Source organism: Microtus ochrogaster, chromosome 10 (assembly GCF_000317375.1).
Source record: "Microtus ochrogaster isolate Prairie Vole_2 chromosome 10, MicOch1.0, whole genome shotgun sequence".
Lineage (NCBI taxonomy): Eukaryota > Metazoa > Chordata > Mammalia > Rodentia > Cricetidae > Microtus > Microtus ochrogaster.
The window spans coordinates 61375707-61392112 of NC_022016.1; the positions used below are offsets into that span (position 1 = coordinate 61375707).

General features: G+C 50.7%; 1 protein-coding gene across 2 annotated transcripts; it reads right to left on the minus strand.

Moving 5' to 3' along the window:
* Positions 1 to 756: 756 nt before the first annotated feature.
* On the minus strand, positions 757 to 12519 carry Hpcal4 (hippocalcin like 4). 2 transcript variants are annotated; one of them, XM_005353295.2, is made up of 5 exons: positions 12326 to 12508; positions 12092 to 12196; positions 6843 to 7011; positions 6494 to 6709; positions 757 to 4661 (listed from the first exon to the last, which is right to left on the minus strand). In XM_005353295.2, the coding sequence occupies exons 3-5, from the start codon at positions 7002 to 7004 to the stop codon at positions 4464 to 4466; spliced, it is 576 nt and encodes a 191-aa protein (XP_005353352.1). In that variant the 5' UTR covers positions 7005 to 7011; positions 12092 to 12196; positions 12326 to 12508; the 3' UTR covers positions 757 to 4463. The 2 variants fall into 2 exon arrangements, with proteins under 2 accessions (XP_005353352.1, XP_005353353.1); XM_005353296.2 differs by lacking the exon at positions 12092 to 12196 and having other exon boundaries at positions 12326 to 12519.
* Positions 12520 to 16406: the final 3887 nt, after the last annotated feature.

The window sequence follows — 16406 nt, forward strand, 5'->3', positions numbered from 1 at the left end:
ACCATTACCCAGAGACTCAAAGCCCATGATCCCAAGGTTGGAAAGAGAGAGGCCCAGTTGCCACATTTGCCAGTTCTAGTTTGGAAGCTTAAACCGTTTTTTTTTTTTATGTATTTTATGTATATGAGTGATCTTTTGCACGTATGTTTGCATGACAGAAGAGGACATCAGACAGAAGAGGGCAACAGATACCACACTATAGATGATTGTGAGCCACCGTGTGGTTGCTGGGAATTAAACCCAGGACCTCTGGAAGAGCAGCCAGTGCTCAATCACTGAAACATCTCTCCCATTCTAAGCCCAGATCTTTTCATTTTTGCTTCTTAGACAAGAATTTATGTATCCCAGGCTGGGCTTGAACTCAGCAAAATAGCCTAGAATGACATTAAGCTCTGAATCCTCTTGTTCCCACCTCTCAAATGCGGAGATTACAGACATGTACCACCATATCCATTTTAAGCAGTGCAGAGGATTGAACCCATGGCTTTGTGCGTGCTGAGTCTACTAACTGAGCTACATCCCCAGCCTGGTCCCCGTGTCCTGAATTGCCTGCCATTGGGATCCTTTGCGATCTGTGTCCCTTTTCCTTTGAAGTAGCTGAAGTGAGTTGCCGTGCTATATGACTAGATTCCCCACCAGACCAAAGATCTAGCTTGACCTTGAGGAGGCTCCAAGGTGCTCTGGGAACTCCGTGGGCCTCTTTCCCATGGCCCCACCCTAGCCCTGCCCAGCCAGTTTAGGAAAGAAGAGGAGACATTACACAGTCACGCCTTTTATTCATTGTCAGTGGGGAAAACACACACCACACGGCACAGGATTAGTCAGTGAAGATGGTTGCTGTGGGCACAGCTAGAAGCAGCACATCTGGAGGTTAGCGGGGGTCTGCTTCCTCCCTGCTGTTACTGGAAGGCCCTGGACCTGGTCAGCCTCCACTAAGCAGAGAGACTCACGCATCCTGGGAGGCCCTGCCCTGACCCCACACTCTGACAAAGCTAAGAAGAGAAGAGAAAACCATGGAAAGTCTAGAAAAAAAAGTCCATGTCTTTCTAAGACTTTCAAATTGAGCACATGAATTATTTCTTTCGCTAAGAACAATGAAGGAGCTATGTAAGAAATGTATTCGTAACCCTAAGGTGATTTCCAAAGTCAACACAAAGCCTCACTGATCTTTCCTCAAAGATCCTGGGTGGATCCTCAGGAAATGACTTTGCTTTCCTAAGTTTTTGTGTAAAAAATATCAACAGTGTTAGCTTACTCCTGCCCTGCCTGGGAGGACTGACTCTCTTTCCTCTCTTTCCTTGCTCCCACGACCTCCCATGTGAAATGAATTTCTGCTGCTGAGCTTCCACCATTGCCAGGGCAGAGAAGAATTAGTGCCTTTGCTAACGGGCTTGTTTTTGTTTTCTTCTTCTTAAAAGGAAGTCGGTAATTATGCAGCTGCCCAGGTTGGAGTGGCACCTGAGCTAAGCAGCCTACGCGGATGAGTCTTCGAGATGAGAAATAAGGGACTCATCGCTTAGCCAGAGAGGATGAATGAGGATAGCAGGTATGAGGAGGCTGAATCTGGAACCAATGCGATTCACAGAATCCCCGGAAGAGGATACAAAACCTCAAAGGAGAACTTGGGTCTATCAACGCTTTGACTGCCTGTGTGTTTTCATGTCTGTGCGAGTCACGCCTAGATCTCCGCTAACCTTGTGCTTCGTGCTAAGTGCTTCTTCTTAAGCTGGAGCAGAGATGGGGGACCTATCGCTCTTCTCAAGACAGGGACAGGTGCTCTACCATATGGTGTCCTGGGCACGCAGTGCTCTAGACACCCAAGAGAGTGTGGGAGCAAGGTCTAACCTGCCTGTGGCTCCTCCCATCAGCAGGAAGGCAGGGACAGTTTTGGGCCTGCTGAGCTGTCTGAAACCCTTGGCAGTAACAAATACTGCCCATGAAATAGGCAGCCTGAAGTCTGGAGTGATCAGTCACATGGGAAGAACTTGCCTACTAGCTTGGAAAAACAAAAGCGATTCTCTCAGGGAGGAAGAGAGTGGGGAAGACAATGTAAGATGCTTCTGGAATTTGGTTAGCAGCCTCCAAGAATGGCATTGGTCTATGCAAGGCCGCCCAGAAGCAGAAAAGAAGATGCTTGAAAATGGAGAGACTTCAAGTTCCTCCTCTTTTTTTGGAAGACTATAGCCTCAGAAACTTCTTGGCAGGAAGTTTCCAAAAGGCAAAAGTCAATTTGTCCTGCAGTCAACATCTGAACAAACAGATACAGAAATGAACGGGGCAGAGAAAAGTCTCTTAGAGAACCTTGTGTTCAAGTCTCAGCATTGTGTCATCTCCTGACTGCTTGCTCTCACACAAGAGACCTCCCCACCTTCAACCCTTAACCTTAGCTTCCAAGCCTGGCTAAAAGGTCCCGAAACCCGCCATCTCTCTGGACAAAATGAGATGCAAGTAGATACGAGCCTCTGAAAGCTGAGGAATTCTGGTCGCTGTGAGACACTTGGGGGGAAGGAAAAGCTTGTCACTAGGAAATTCAGGTCTCAGCTGAGCCAGGCTGTCGAGTGGTGCTGACAACAGCACAAGATGTACTTAACAGGCCGCTCATGAACGCTATAGAACAGCCCCAAGAAGCATCACCAGATAAACACCTGCTAGCATCATTTGAGGCTATGAATTCCTCAGCCTCACCACGTAGCCTGGATAGGCAGGACAGGAAGAAGGTGGCTTGCTACCTCCAATTGCCACAAGGAAGGTCTGACAGAGTTTTGGACCATGGGTCAGCATCTCCAAAAGTTTCTAGCAGCAGGGAGGTGAGCACTCAGGAGAGAGAGAGAGGCAAACAGCATCCTTCCTGCAGGGCAATCTCCACCACAGCACGCCCCGGCTTCACAGGCTTTCTCTACTCCCACCCTGACTGAGAACACGAGGCAGTTTTCCCAGCAGTTCAGAAGGAAGTCAACTGTCACTGCACGTCAAAGCTAACTCATGATCACAAGCACAGGCGAGATGAACGTGAAGGACTGGAAGAAGCAAGATAGGTTTCTCTGGAAAGCATGCAACACAATAGTTAGCTCCTAGACCCCAAAGTTCAGGAAGCCCAGCTGTTGAGCCTGGAAGGTGACAGATTTGTTCTCCTGGCAGATCTAGGGTGGAGGGGTCAGAAAAAGCCTTTCTCATGGAGTACGACCAACATATTTTTTAGGCATTTGGTCCATACATGCCACCCAGAAGCCCGAACAGTGGCCGGATGATCCTTTTCTTCTGGCTCCTTCTTGCTGAGGCTGTGAAGGAACAAGCCAGTCCCCGAAACCAGCCAAACTCAGAAACAAGCCGCTGAGATGTGGGACATGAACTGCTCTGGCTCAAGGCAAACCTCATCTCCACCTCTGATGCCAGCACTCAAACCGTGCGACAGAAAGTCACTTGTGGAATTGAAAAGGGGCGAGAAAAGGAAGTAGCAGAAGCAGCAGGGTCTGCTGATGGGCGAGCGCAGGTTCTCAAAGTCTGCTGGTGCCCCCACCCCTTTTGCCTAAATACTTCCCCCCTTGAAAATTAGCATTTTTATATCCATTTAAGTCATTTTTTATAAGAAACCAAGTAATATAGAGTTTATCTTAATAGTCTAGTAAAATGATTTTAGCTCTTTGAAAAGGGCCCTAAAAAAATAAATATTACATAAATTTTTATTTTTCTTAAAATTTCTACCCACATGGCACCTAAACTCCCACAGGCTTTTCATCTGGTCTTTCTGCAGCCCTGGGTGGCGCAGCTGGAGGGCACACTTGTTCCAACAACTTGCCAGCTGCCTTACACCCTCATCTCTGCTGTGTCCCACTAAGGCCTCAACCCTTGGAAGTAGTCTCATTGCCCTGTGAGCTTTCAGAGGGCATGGAATGTGTTTTTGTAAACAACCATATTCTTAGCACCTTCAGGTGCCTGGCATTGAACAAGGACTCAACAAGCATTAGCTGAAGAAAAGGACTCAATGAACATTCCCAAGGGTGGGGCCAGAGGAGCCAGGTAGAGTCAAGGGGGGCAGGGCAGAGACCACCTCTCAAGGAATCTGCAAAGGATAGACCTAGTTTGGTCCTTTGACTGGGGGCCTGTGGGACCACACTGCTTATTTAGAGCAGAATCCTGAGAACAACAGGATTGCCCTCAGCTCCCTCCTTAACCTCGCCTCTTGGGTCAAAAGCCAACTCCCCTAAGCCCAAAGGATGTTGGTCCTAGGCCAAGGCTAGAGGTGGAGCTAGTGACAGACTATCTTGAGAGGACCCGTCTCTTTTGCAGGATGAGGTGGTCCCTCATGGAACTTGACTGAGGAGAGAAAGGCTTGGGCAGAGGAGTGGGTGACCAAGAGAGTGAGGCTGGAAGGCCCCTCCCCCTGGGAATGGGCCAGCAGAGAGGATATCAGGTTGGGTGGTGCCATGCCTGTCCTGGCCAGGGACCCCGCCCCTCACCAGTCTCTACTTCTGCATGTCACATTGCAACAGCAACACAATGGATGGGTCGCTCTTGGCTGCCTCCTTGAACTCCTCCAGCGTAATCTGGTCGTCCTTATCCTGGTCCATCTTCTTGAAGATCTTGTCCACGCGCTGCTGGGGTGTGAGCCCATCCTGATTCATGCGCATCATGATCACGGTGCCGACCATCTTATAGATAGCCTGATGGAGCAGAGACGGAGGTGTGAACACCCGACCAGCAGGGAGGGCTGAGGATGAAGAAAAGGGATCTGGGGGTGGACTAAGGGGACACTGGGGGAGGAGAAGGCACTGGAAAAAGACACATGCTTGTTAAGACTGGCTCTTTAGGGCTGGCTAGGTGGCTCAGCTGGTAAGGAGCTGGCTGCACAAGCTTGATGACCTGAGTTGGGTCTCCAGAACCCACATGAATGTGGAAGGAAAGAACTAACCCCACAAAGTTGTTCTCTGACCTCACACAGACACTGTAGTAACGCACCCCTCTCCATAGTGTACACACACACACATACATACACACACACACACACACACACACACACACACACACACACACACACGTTTCTTTACTCATTATGGAATTCTGAATGACCTGGAGCTTGCTATGTAGACAAGGCTGGCTTTGAATTCACTATGTAGACTATGCTGGCTTTGAATTCACAGAGACTCATCTCCCTCTGCCTACTGAGTTCTGGCATTAAAGGCGTGCTCCAACACACCCAATCAATTAAAAAGACAAAAAGACTGTCTCCCTGATGAGCACTTTAAACGAATCACTGTCTTAACAACTCTTTAACCCACTTCTCACTTGTTGGGCATCTAGAATTCTCTGTCTCAACAAGTATCAACTTCATTCTGCCAGATTTAAAACAAAAACAACCCCTCAAGTTGAGACAATGCTTCACCTGTAGCCCATGTTGGTTTCGAACTCATTATGTGCTCAGTCTAGTCTTGAACTCACCATCCTTCGGCCTCAGCCTCCTGAGTGCTGGGATGACAGAGGTGGGATGTCATTCTTCTCTCCCCTCCTCTACACACATACACCCACTCCTTCAGCAAAACACGCCAATTCTAATTCTGTCATGGGCCCTATGGCGGCTTCTTTCCACCATTTCCACAGCTCATGCACGAAGGCAGCCTCCCCCAGCTCCTGACTGAGTTTCTCCTAACTGGTCTCCCTGCCTCTGCAGCTCCCAGGCTCCTCCGTCATCTGCTCTCCACACTCAGGATATGTTTAAAGCTTCTACTCTAGCCAGAGCCGCTGATGGGACTTCTGGCTCCCTGTGGGTCCATCTTCCTGTCATTCTCCGTGCCCCTCTCCCCCAACTCACCCCTCCACTACTGCCCAGGCCTCCTAATACACTTCGAGCCGTGCAAACACAGCTTCAGCGACACGGGTGGTTCACTCTGCAGACGTCAGCATCAGCACGCTCTCATCTTCCTCCATCACTCTCCCTTCCTTTGCTTATTTTTTTTTTCATACCATTTTTGCCTGGCAAGACCCAAATTTACTTACTGATTTACTAGAAGGAGTCTCCTATGAAAACACATGGCAGACACAATATTTTTTTAAAAAAGAGACAAAACTTAAAAAAAAAAGAGAGGGGTGGGGCGGGAGGAAGGGAGATAGAGCGTCAGCAAGAGTGCAGCCTGTCTAAGGTCAGAAGCCAGATGTGTGGGAACTGGTTCTCCCCTACCTCGTGGGGTCCCAGGCTCAAACTTAGGTAGTTAGACCTGGTAGCAAGTACCTTTACATGCTGAGCGGTCTCTTCAGACCTCAATACTGACTTCTTGAAAAACCAAATGGCTAACCACTTGGCTTCCCTAGATTTGATTCACGGATGGCTGCCACATGCTGCCTTTTGTTCATCTGGGAATATACGGGTACCTGATACCACCTACCCCAGGGGTTAAGCACTGAACAAGGGGCCTGCAGAACTGTGGTGGGAGAACGCTGGGGAGCAGCTAGGAGACTCCTGAGGATCAGGGGCACTAGACGCCCACCCTGGCCCCCGCACCTCGATGATCTCCAGCATCTCCAGGCGAGTGATGCGCCCGTCGCCGTCCAGGTCGTACATCTCAAAGGCCCAGTTGAGCTTCTGCTCGAAGCTTCCACGGGAGGTGACAGAAAGGGCGCAGATGAACTCCCGGAAGTCTATGGTGCCGTCGCCGTTCTTGTCGAATGTGCGGAAAGCATGCTGTGCAAACTTGGAGGCATCTCCGTAAGGGAAGAACTGAGGGAGGGGTACGGGTTATTGGGGCGCAGCGACAGTCCCACCCTCCCTGTCTACCCCATCCTTCTGAGTTCCGCCAGCTTTCAGGTCCCCAGTACTCGCCCACCCCGCCATGCCACGCCCCACCCTGCACCTTGATGTAGAGTTGCTGAAACTCCTCCAGGTTGAGGATGCCGCTGGGACAGTCCTTCAGAAACCCCTTATACCACTGCTTTAGCTCCTGCTCGCTGAACTCTGTGTTCTGCACCAGGTCTTCCAGCACCTCGGGGGCCAGCTTGCTGTTGTTCTTCCCCATGGTGTGCCTGCAGGACAGAGAGCTCCCTCAACATGGCCCAGGCTAGAACCTCACCTCTGCAAAGTGATTCTCCACCCTCGCCCAACTTGGACCTTTCTTCACCCGTCCACAAGGGGGCCCTCTTCCTAAAGTCAATATTCCTCTTTCCACAACAGCCCCCCCCCCCGCCCCTTTCCCTGGCCACCCACTTAAGCAAGCCCCACCTTCCTCAACATACTCAGCCTTCACTCACCCCCTTCTCATAGGAAGCCTATTTTCACTGGGTCTCCCTCTTTCCAGAGCAGGACCCACTCTCCCCTCACAACACCCTGCACCCCAGAGCACACCCCTCCTGGAAGAACATTTCCAGCCTTTCCTGAGGACAAATGACCCCCTCAGTGACTTGTGGTACAATCTTCATCCTCACCTCTTCCATTACCCATCATTCCCTAGGTCCCTAGCGTTAAAGCCTCAACTAATTTCCCTGCTAGCAAGGGCGGCCTGCATTCCGCATCCTCCCTCCTGGGTAGACTCCTCGTCTCCCAGTGTCCCTCAGGAACCATTTCCCAAGTTCTTCCTCCAGGCCTTCGTGGGGACCCCACACAGGAAGCATCTCTTCTTCCTTCCTGTGTATAAGGAGAAATCCTCGCCTGGAGCAGGGATGGCCCTGATTCCAGTTTGCTTTTCATTAACCCATTCACTCCCTGAGCATTTGTTGGAGGCCTGGACTCAGTATGAGGATAAAACTCAGATGAGCCAGCCTTCAGCAGCTCATACAATGTTTCCAGAGATAGACGACAAAGAGCCTTCAATCCATGCCAACCTGGACTTTTTTCCCCCTTAGATTTATTTATTTATTATGAAGACAGTATTCTGTCTGTCTGTACGCTCGCTGGCCAGAAGAAGGCACCAGATCTCATTACAGATGGCTGTGAGTCACCATGTGGTTGCTGGGAATTGAACTCAGGACCTCTGGAAGAGCAATCAGTGCTCTTAACCTCTGAGCCATCTCTCCAGCCTCCAACCTGAACATTTTAAAGCAAGAGTTTGGAAGCCAACATTCATCCCACAGCATAGGATGCTCACAATATGCCAGGTCCTGATCTATGTCCTGGAAATCCAGGCATTTTGGGGGGAAATTTCTTTTGGCTGCAATGTGCAAGATGATTTGAGGGTCGAGCTGAAAAGATGCCTTAGTGGCTGAGGGCACTTGCTGCTCTTCCAGACAATCTAAGTTTGGTTCCCAGCACCCTGGGTATGTCAAGTGGCTCACAACCAGCTGTAATACCAGATCCAGGGCAACTGCCACCTCTGGTTTCCGAGGGCACCTGAACTCTTGTGCACATACCCACAAACACATGCCTACACATCATTAAAAATAATGAAAACAGATCTCGAGTACAAGACGGCTTGAGGTGGAGAGTGATGTGCCGTACAAGGAAGGGCTTGGCATACAGTTCACATGGAGAAATGTGGACAGACTGGAAGGTGCTGAAAGGGGGCATTGGTAGCCCTTGCTGACTGGATTAAGGAGTGAGATGGACATAGAAAACAAGGTAAATGGTTCCCAAGCCCCTTACAGTCTATCTCCGGATCTCAGGATCCTCCTCTGGGTCATGAGATCAAGGAGCAGATCCTTCTCTAGCTACTAGCCTACCATCACCAGAAGATAAATTCCACAGGAGAAGCCAAGGAGGGGAACTCATGCTGTCTTCAGGAGCTTAGAACTGCACCAGGGCCAGATTCAAAGGTGCCTCTAGACCTCCCGTAGGCAGAAGAAGTGAGGGACCATCTCAGCTGCATCCTCCCCCAACAATTGTGTAAGCTCAAGGCGTAAGGAAGTTGGAAACCCTGGAAGCAAAGGTGTCTGGTGGGGGAGGCAGAACCTCTCCTGGGGCTCTTGTAGGATGTGCCTGAGTGTCTGCATGAGGGGCTGGGTCTATGTGTAGGAGGGTGTCAACGCATGAGGCTGCAAATCTGTCAGAGCGCGCACGTCTCTATGCGTCATGGTGTCTGTGTGGTCCTCACCTTCTGCTCCCTTTCTTCTCTCTCCTGTGCTACCTTCCCACCCTTCCGCCTTCGGGGTCCTTACCTGTGCCCTGCCCTTCCTTGGCCCTAGACCCAGTGAGGACCAGAAAGCACCCCCTCATCTCTTTTAGATTGTCAGAAAGCTAAAGTAGGCAGCACCATTTGATACCATCCCCTTGTTTTAGTGAAAGACAAAATTGAGAGAGAGCAGTGGCTTAGACGGGAGTGGCAGTCAGTGGAGGAGTCCGCTGAGCATCCAGGCTGAGTCCTTACCACCTGTCTGATTGTCCTCTCTACATCATGACTGTTCCTTCTCAGCACAAACCTTCTCTGCCCCTTCCTGCCTTCTTGGAAAAATAGCTCTAATCTGTGGTCTGCAAGAGACCATTTTGCCTGAGCTGCAGCCCACAGTCTCTGATAGGAGAAACTACCTGTCCATCCTAGTGGATGCCCACAAGCAATCTTGAGCCAACGCAGCCACAGCCAGGTTCAGTCTCAACTCGAATTTCTTCCTTGCTCCCACCTCCTTCTCTCTCTCTCTCTCTCTCTCTCTCTCTCTCTCTCTCTCTCTCTATTTTCCTCCCTCTCTCCTTCCCTCCCTCCCTTCTCTCTCTGCCACCTCTGGGTGTGCAGTATAAGGAGAAAAAAACAGATCCTATGGACTTTTCTGATATTCCCCTTTCTCCAGGTCCTGCTTGTCATTAGGTCTTGTGTTTTTTCCTTTTGAAATGTTCCTGGAACATTTGCTATGTCCGTGAGCTCACAGTGCTGAAGACCAGCCAAGCTCTTTGCCAAGTCAAGCCCATGGTCAACAGGGCTTACCTGCCCCACAGAAGGGCCTTCCTTCTGGCACCTCTGTTCCAAGACATGATCTCTCCTAGTTACAGTATGTGCCAGAATCTTCTAGAATCTCATCTCAAGGTTAGGGTAGGCACACACACACACCACCAGACCCTCTGAAAGTCCAGAATCATCTAGAATCTTGTCTCAAACTGCTCACCTGTTGATCTTCACCCTCCACTGCTCTCCCCATAACCACACACTCTCCCTGACTCAGGTATCTTGAAGCCAGAACCCACCTTATCAATGTGCTTAAATAGTGTCTCTCCCTTAACCCTTTCTTCTCTGGGCAGACACAAGCTGCAAGCTGCTTTCACTTCTTCACTGCCACTTTCTTCCTTGCAATCAACCCTTTCCAAGCCGGGCAGTGGTCAGGCAATAGCGTAGGCTCAGCCCTCTGGGCACAAACAGAAGCTATGGGCTGGAATTATCACACATATACCACCTCCTGACTTATCTAATAATCCAGGATTCTAAGGAAAGCCTTTGAATTGCCTGAAACAAGGGAAGTCCCCAGGTCTTTCTACCCAACAATAAGTTTTTCCCCTTCCAACAGAACTTCGACTCTTTCTGAGCATCTTGGGTAGGGGGAAAGGTGCCTTTTTTTCTATTGTTCCTGTCTGTCTTCCTGCTTTCCCTCTGTGTCTGCACGAGAGCACCCTGGAGAAGCTTGAAAGCAAAGCCTAGGATGCAATCATGTTCAGTGAATGGCACTTAGATTATGAGAGAAGAGCAACATGTCCTCCCTTCCTTGGTACTATGTCACATTGTTTATCTGGGATCTCCTATCATCAGAGACAATGGAACCCAGAGTCAGGAAAAGGAAAGGTTCACCCAAGGTCAACTAGCTGGAGCCCATCAGCTGCAAAACAAAGACCAGAGCCTAGTTGGGGGTATATTCTGTGGAGTGGTGGCTTCTGGAGGACTGTCCTCCAGTTGAGGAGGCACCTCTCGCTGTAAACCTGACCCTCTGTGCTCAGAGGTTCCTTCTAGAAGGCTCAGGGTTGGAAGGTTTAAGTGGAGAGGTGGCGGTGAAGGTAGGGAGGGACTGAAGGAGGCAATAATCCCACATCCTCGCCTAGCTTCAGAAGAGCTGGTGCTGAGGCAGTTGCCATGGTGACAACAGCTCCCTGGTCAGGAGATTTTCTCTTTCCCTCTCCTCCCTTTGCTCTTTTCCAAGCAGCAGCAATAGCAGTAACAGCCAGGTCGTGTTCTTCCCCTTCATAATAAGAGGCCAAAGTGACACCTGCAAGATGAGCTGGGTTGACCACCTCCAATTTGGAGTTTTCATGCCTGGGTGGTCTGGAAAGACCCCTAAGAGAATGACCCTGCAGGATGTATAGAAGGCCTGAGGAAAAAGGATGTCCGTACAGGGAGGACTGGGGCCTCTCGGGTCTCCTCTGAGCAATATCCTAATGGTTTATGCTTTGTTTTCCTATAATCAGCTGTGGAACCAGAGTTTGTCAGAGTTGGAAGGCTGTTCAAGACCACCTCATCTAATCGTCCTCTGCCCCGCTCTTTCCCCCATCGCATGAAGCCTGAGAGGGAAAAGACTTGGCTGAAGTCAAGCAGCAGCAAGGCAAAGGCGAGGGTTACAGCAGACTGCATTGCTTCCACAATCAGGCTCAAAGGAGAAAGCAGGGAGGAAGCAGAGCTCCAGCTCCACAAACAACAGGAAGTGGAAAGCGAGCAACTAGGCGCAAGGAAGGGCAGAGAAGAACGGATTACAAAGAGAGAGGTGCGAGGTGTGCAGACTGGAGCTATGGGGGGTCTCCTGAAAGGAGCACCCCTGCTTCATGCTCTATACAGGACAAAAGAGGCAGAGATCTCTGTCTAGCCTGGGGGCGACTAGTGGGGAGCTGCTGAGTGCCTGGGGTAGGACACTGGGGAGGGGGATCTTTATCCTTCCCTTGGGTACCCTGTGAGCTGTCAGCATCAGGGGCAGAGGTAATGTGCTCAGGGAATGAGTTTGCTATGGAGGTATCTTTGGGAACAGGACCCTGAGGTGCAAACGACAGTGAACTGTTGGTGTGGGTGTGGGCTACCTCCAGGTAGAGGTTTCCCTGGGGCTGGCAAACCACCATCTCTAGAGGCAACAGGAGATAGAGTGACTGAAGCCTCCTCCAGCACCAGCGACACCACACCCCCGTGTGTGTGTGTGTGTGTGTGTGTGTGTGTGTGTGTGTGTGTGTGTGTGTGTTTGCACTGGGGCCTGAGGAATGGTTGATGGTTGTTCTTACCTGAGCTGGGGGTAAGAAGGCAGCTGTACCGCCTTCCTCGAACTGGGGACCCGGCTTGAAGTGGAGGTCCCTTGCCCAAGGCGGGCCCTCCAGATGGCTGTCCACCTATGGATAGACCCAGGGTCAGGAAGATGGATCTGAGCAGCTGAGGATGGGAGGGGAACGCGGAGGAGGAGGGGCTCAGGGCCTCCGCCCCGTGGGGTTACTCCGAGGTCCCGGCCCCACCCGCATTACCTGAGGCTGCTCGCTGACTCGTTGGATGGCTCCGAGCCTGGGCGGCCGCTGGGACAAGGCTGGCTAGCAGGCAGACGCCGTGCTCTGTAAGGTCCGCATCGGAGCCGCCTCCCCAGCTCTTGTATCACTATGTGCTTCTCGAAGACGACACGATTTGCATAAGGCCCGCCCCCTCTCAAGAACCTTGGACATCGATAGGCTCAGCTGGCACCGAGTGACAGCCGGAGTTTCAGGTGGGGATGGGGTGGCCTGTGAGTCTGGGCCACAGGAGCGCGCCCCGCCCTCCCGCCAGCGCTGACCTTCCCCGAGTCGCCAGGATTGTAGAGGACTGTACCCCCATCTGTCCCTCAACCCTGAGGCTCAGAGCCTGGGTCACAGTTTGGAGCGAAAAGTACAGATGATTAAAGTGGATTCGCAAAAACAACCGCACCGTTGCTATGGTAACAGAAGAACCACAGTTGAATCTCTAAGCCTTCTCTTCCTGGGCCCCAGCGGGGGTGGGGATAGGAGAGGGGGTGATTCACAAAGTGCGACCCCATCCAGTGTCCTGCCCCAACCTGGAGGGAATCAATGAGGAGCTACAGAGTGGCAGGGTGGAGGGGAGAGGAGATAGGGTGGTCAGGACCTCGGGTCTTTGCACCAGTGTCCCCCCTCCCATCATGAAGCAGAGGGGAGGGTGGGTACAGCAAGAGCTGGGTGGATGAGGTAGTACCCTCTACCTAGACACATGAGGGCGTGGGCTCCCGCCAGTCACCCCTACAACCTTAATTCAGATCCATTCTTAAGCTCTATCCATACTTCTCGAGAACCCCCAAACGGACTCTTTAGTTCTTCTGCGGAAGGACCCTTCTACGTACCCCCAAGAACTGCTCCATTCCCCACCCTCCCGCATTCCCGTTGCTTAGATGGAGCCGGTTCCCAGCCGCCGCCAGTCTCCGGCCTCGGATGTTGACACAAACCGGAGGCGGTTTACACTGAGCGGGTCTGGAAGGTTTCAGGGCAGCGAAACGCCTCTTTCCCGTGCTTGAGGGTCTCCTCACAACTTGCCCAGCCGCCAGGGATGTACTGGTGTCTGAGTGCTCACAACCCAAGGTGGTGGTAAGGAGCTCTTTAATGCCAAACTCGGGGAGAAAGGGGAGCAGAGATCCCTGGGCTGGGCCACGTGCGGAGGAGGGACTTCAAGGGATCTATCAAAATTGGGGGCGGGACGCGTGGGGATTGGTTAAATAGGATTGCAGATGCTGGAGAGCCACGGCAAAGAGGCAGGGTTTCTGACCAAGCAGCAAATATAGAGATGGGTAGTATGCTAAGAGATGGGGACAGGCCTGCCACCAGCAAAGGCCCTGCTTTGGGGACTGGTCTTACAAATTCTCAAACCAAGCACCCTGGGGGGAAACCAGTGGGACCTCTTGTCTTCCATATGAACCGTCCCATTTTCTCTTAATCCAGTTGCTCTGTCCTGTTCCCCTAGCAACTGGGTATGCCTTCTCTCTGGGGCTGTAGCAAAGGGCTGGAGGCTCTACAGTGCCAGATAAGAGACATCCCTGGCTCCTTTGGTTGGTGACTCATGATGGGTGACTTCCCAGGCACCTTTCATGCTCTAGTACCTGAACTAGTAGGCAAGAGTATTTGTTTACCGTTAACCATAACCAATAACCATAACTAGTCTTATCACAGCAATAAAAACCCTAAGACAGCCAGCAGCGGTGGATGCTTGGTGTAGGGTTAGATGAAAGTCTCATCTCTGTTCAGCCAAGAACTAACTTCTTGGATAAGATGGGGGCAGGGTAGTGTAAAAGTGATGGGCAGTCCGAGGCTATGGTTGTCTTTTTACCATTTGGTTTGGAAGTCTCTTGATACTTTCCAGAACCACTTAAGCCATATTGGTGCAACAGAGTTTCAGCTGGGTATCATGACTTCTCGGCAGTGAATAGAGGCCCAAAGGTCCCTTATCACAGAGGTCAGCAGCAACAACATTTGGATTCCAGCCTTGGTTTCAGTTCAGATTCCTCACTTGCCTGTCCTGTGTACCTAGAAGGAGTGGAGTCCTCTGCTGGGTTGGGATCTTCTGTGAAGCAGCAGCAGACAAACCAGAGAGTATTTTGATTTAAATTCTGGAACTTAGGACTGGGAAGATGCACCAGCCAGTAAACTGCAAAAACCCAAATGGGCGGCAGGTGTCTAGTCTCAGTACTGGAGAGGCAGAGACAATGGCTCCCTGAAGGTCACTAGCCAGTTAGCCTAGCCTACTTGGCTAGCGCTAGGCCAGTGAGAGACACTATTTCAGTGATGATGTTGATGATGATGATGGGGACAGAGAGATAGCTCAGCAATTAAGAGCTTGCTCATTCTCATCTAAAGGACCTGCGTTAGAGTCCCAGTGTCCATGTCAGGGGGCTCACAATTGCCTGTAATCCTAGATCCTTGCCCTGCAGGAACCTGCACTTCTGGGCACATACTTACACACATCCCCATACCTAATTATAATAAAAATTGCCGAGTTTGGTAGTGCACACCTGCAATCCTAGCACTCAGGAAACAGGGCAGGCCATCTCTGTGAGTTCATTGCTAGCCTGGTCTACACAGCAAGTTCTAAGCCAGCTAGAGCTGGATCATGAGACCCTGTCAATGATAACAACAGCAACAATAATGATATAAAATCTTTTTAAAAATATGATCGAGATTATCTGGAGAAGGCATCCAACACTTTGGGCCTTCACATGCAAAAGCTTACATGTGTACACACGCCTGTACACATTCACAAACAAGCATCCACATAAACATACTACACACACACAGTCAAAAACTCTGGCCTTTTGTCTGCTGTTCTTAGCCTTGCACTTTGGCAAATACCTATTCTGTGGAGAATGGGGGAGGGGGGCAGAAAAAGCTGCATGGAAGGACAGTGTGACCGGCTGTATAGAAAGCCCTTAAATGGGCTGTGGAGCCCCATAAGGTTCTGGGGAGGTAAGAGCACGAGCCACTTCAATCTGCTCCCCTAAAAAGCTATCCTTCCTCTCCCTCTGGGTCCTGAACAGTGCCCATGTGATGGATAATGCCTCTCCGATTCCCTGGGTTTTCTCCACCGTGGCGAGTGCAACCTGGTGACAGCTGGAATTCCCTTGGGCCCTAGATATTTCACTGTCTCTTCGTGTCTGGGAGAGAATGAGGTCACTAGAGCCCAGTTCCTTCCTTCCCCCATATTTTCTAAGCATGACTTTGTTTTTAGTTTCTCAAGTGCAAATCAATCATTTTTGGGTCTCTTTTTCTCCCTCACTGTGGCCCCACCCCTCTCTGCCAGCTTCATTCCTCCCTGCGTCCATGCTAACGTGAATCTTGAGCAAAGCATCTCTGGGAGGCAGTTCGTTAGTATTGGCCTATTCCAGAGCAAATGCCATAATGCCATTGTCTATCCGTTCTTGTTATCTCAATCAGGAGCCACTGTGGCACATGTCCTTTCCCAAGCCTGCCCTTTAAGGCTAGTGCACATCACTTGCAAAAACATTTCTTTTTCTTTCCATTTCTTAGAGGTGGTTGCTGTTTTCTTGCAAAGGACATGTATGAGTTTTAAATATTTCTCTGTTTGTTATCATGTTTGATTGCAAGTGACAGAAAACCCAGAGCACAGTGGGTTAGGTAGAAAAGAGAAAGCAATAGCTCAGGGAGAGAAAAATCTAATAGATTGGACTTTAGGGATAGCTGGACCTAGGGGCTTACTCAATATGGATAATATTTACCTGGGACCCAGTCTTGTCTCCTTAGTGTTGCCTTGTTTCTTTAAATCAACATAAGGATACAATCTCCTCCAGCATCTCAGGCTGGAGTTCTACAGAAAGCAAGAGTGCTTCTCTTTCCTGGTGTTCTCACCAGCATCCTGACTATAACCCATGCTAATCTCCCAGTCCATCACTGAAGGCCGTGGGTGCATCCCTCTGATTGGCCAAGCTGAAGCACTTGCCTAATCTACAACCTGAAGCAAAGCCAATGCTTCCCACAGCAGACGTCCCGAGTCAGAAAGGTGCTCTTTCCAAGGAGGAAGGGAGTGCAGTCCAGGTGCAGTATGCGGTGCAGTCCGGGTGCT

Excerpts from the sequence above, each read along its gene's own strand:
- Hpcal4 (XM_005353296.2), bottom strand. The coding sequence starts at position 7,004 with ATGGGGAAGAACAACAGCAAGCTGGCCCCCGAGGTGCTGGAAGACCTG. Across the intron at positions 6,710-6,842 it reads TTCAGCAACTCTACATCAAG|TTCTTCCCTTACGGAGATGC; the intron begins GTGCAGGGTGGG and ends CCCCTCCCTCAG. Across the intron at positions 4,662-6,493 it reads AGATGCTGGAGATCATCGAG|GCTATCTATAAGATGGTCGG; the intron begins GTGCGGGGGCCA and ends CTGCTCCATCAG.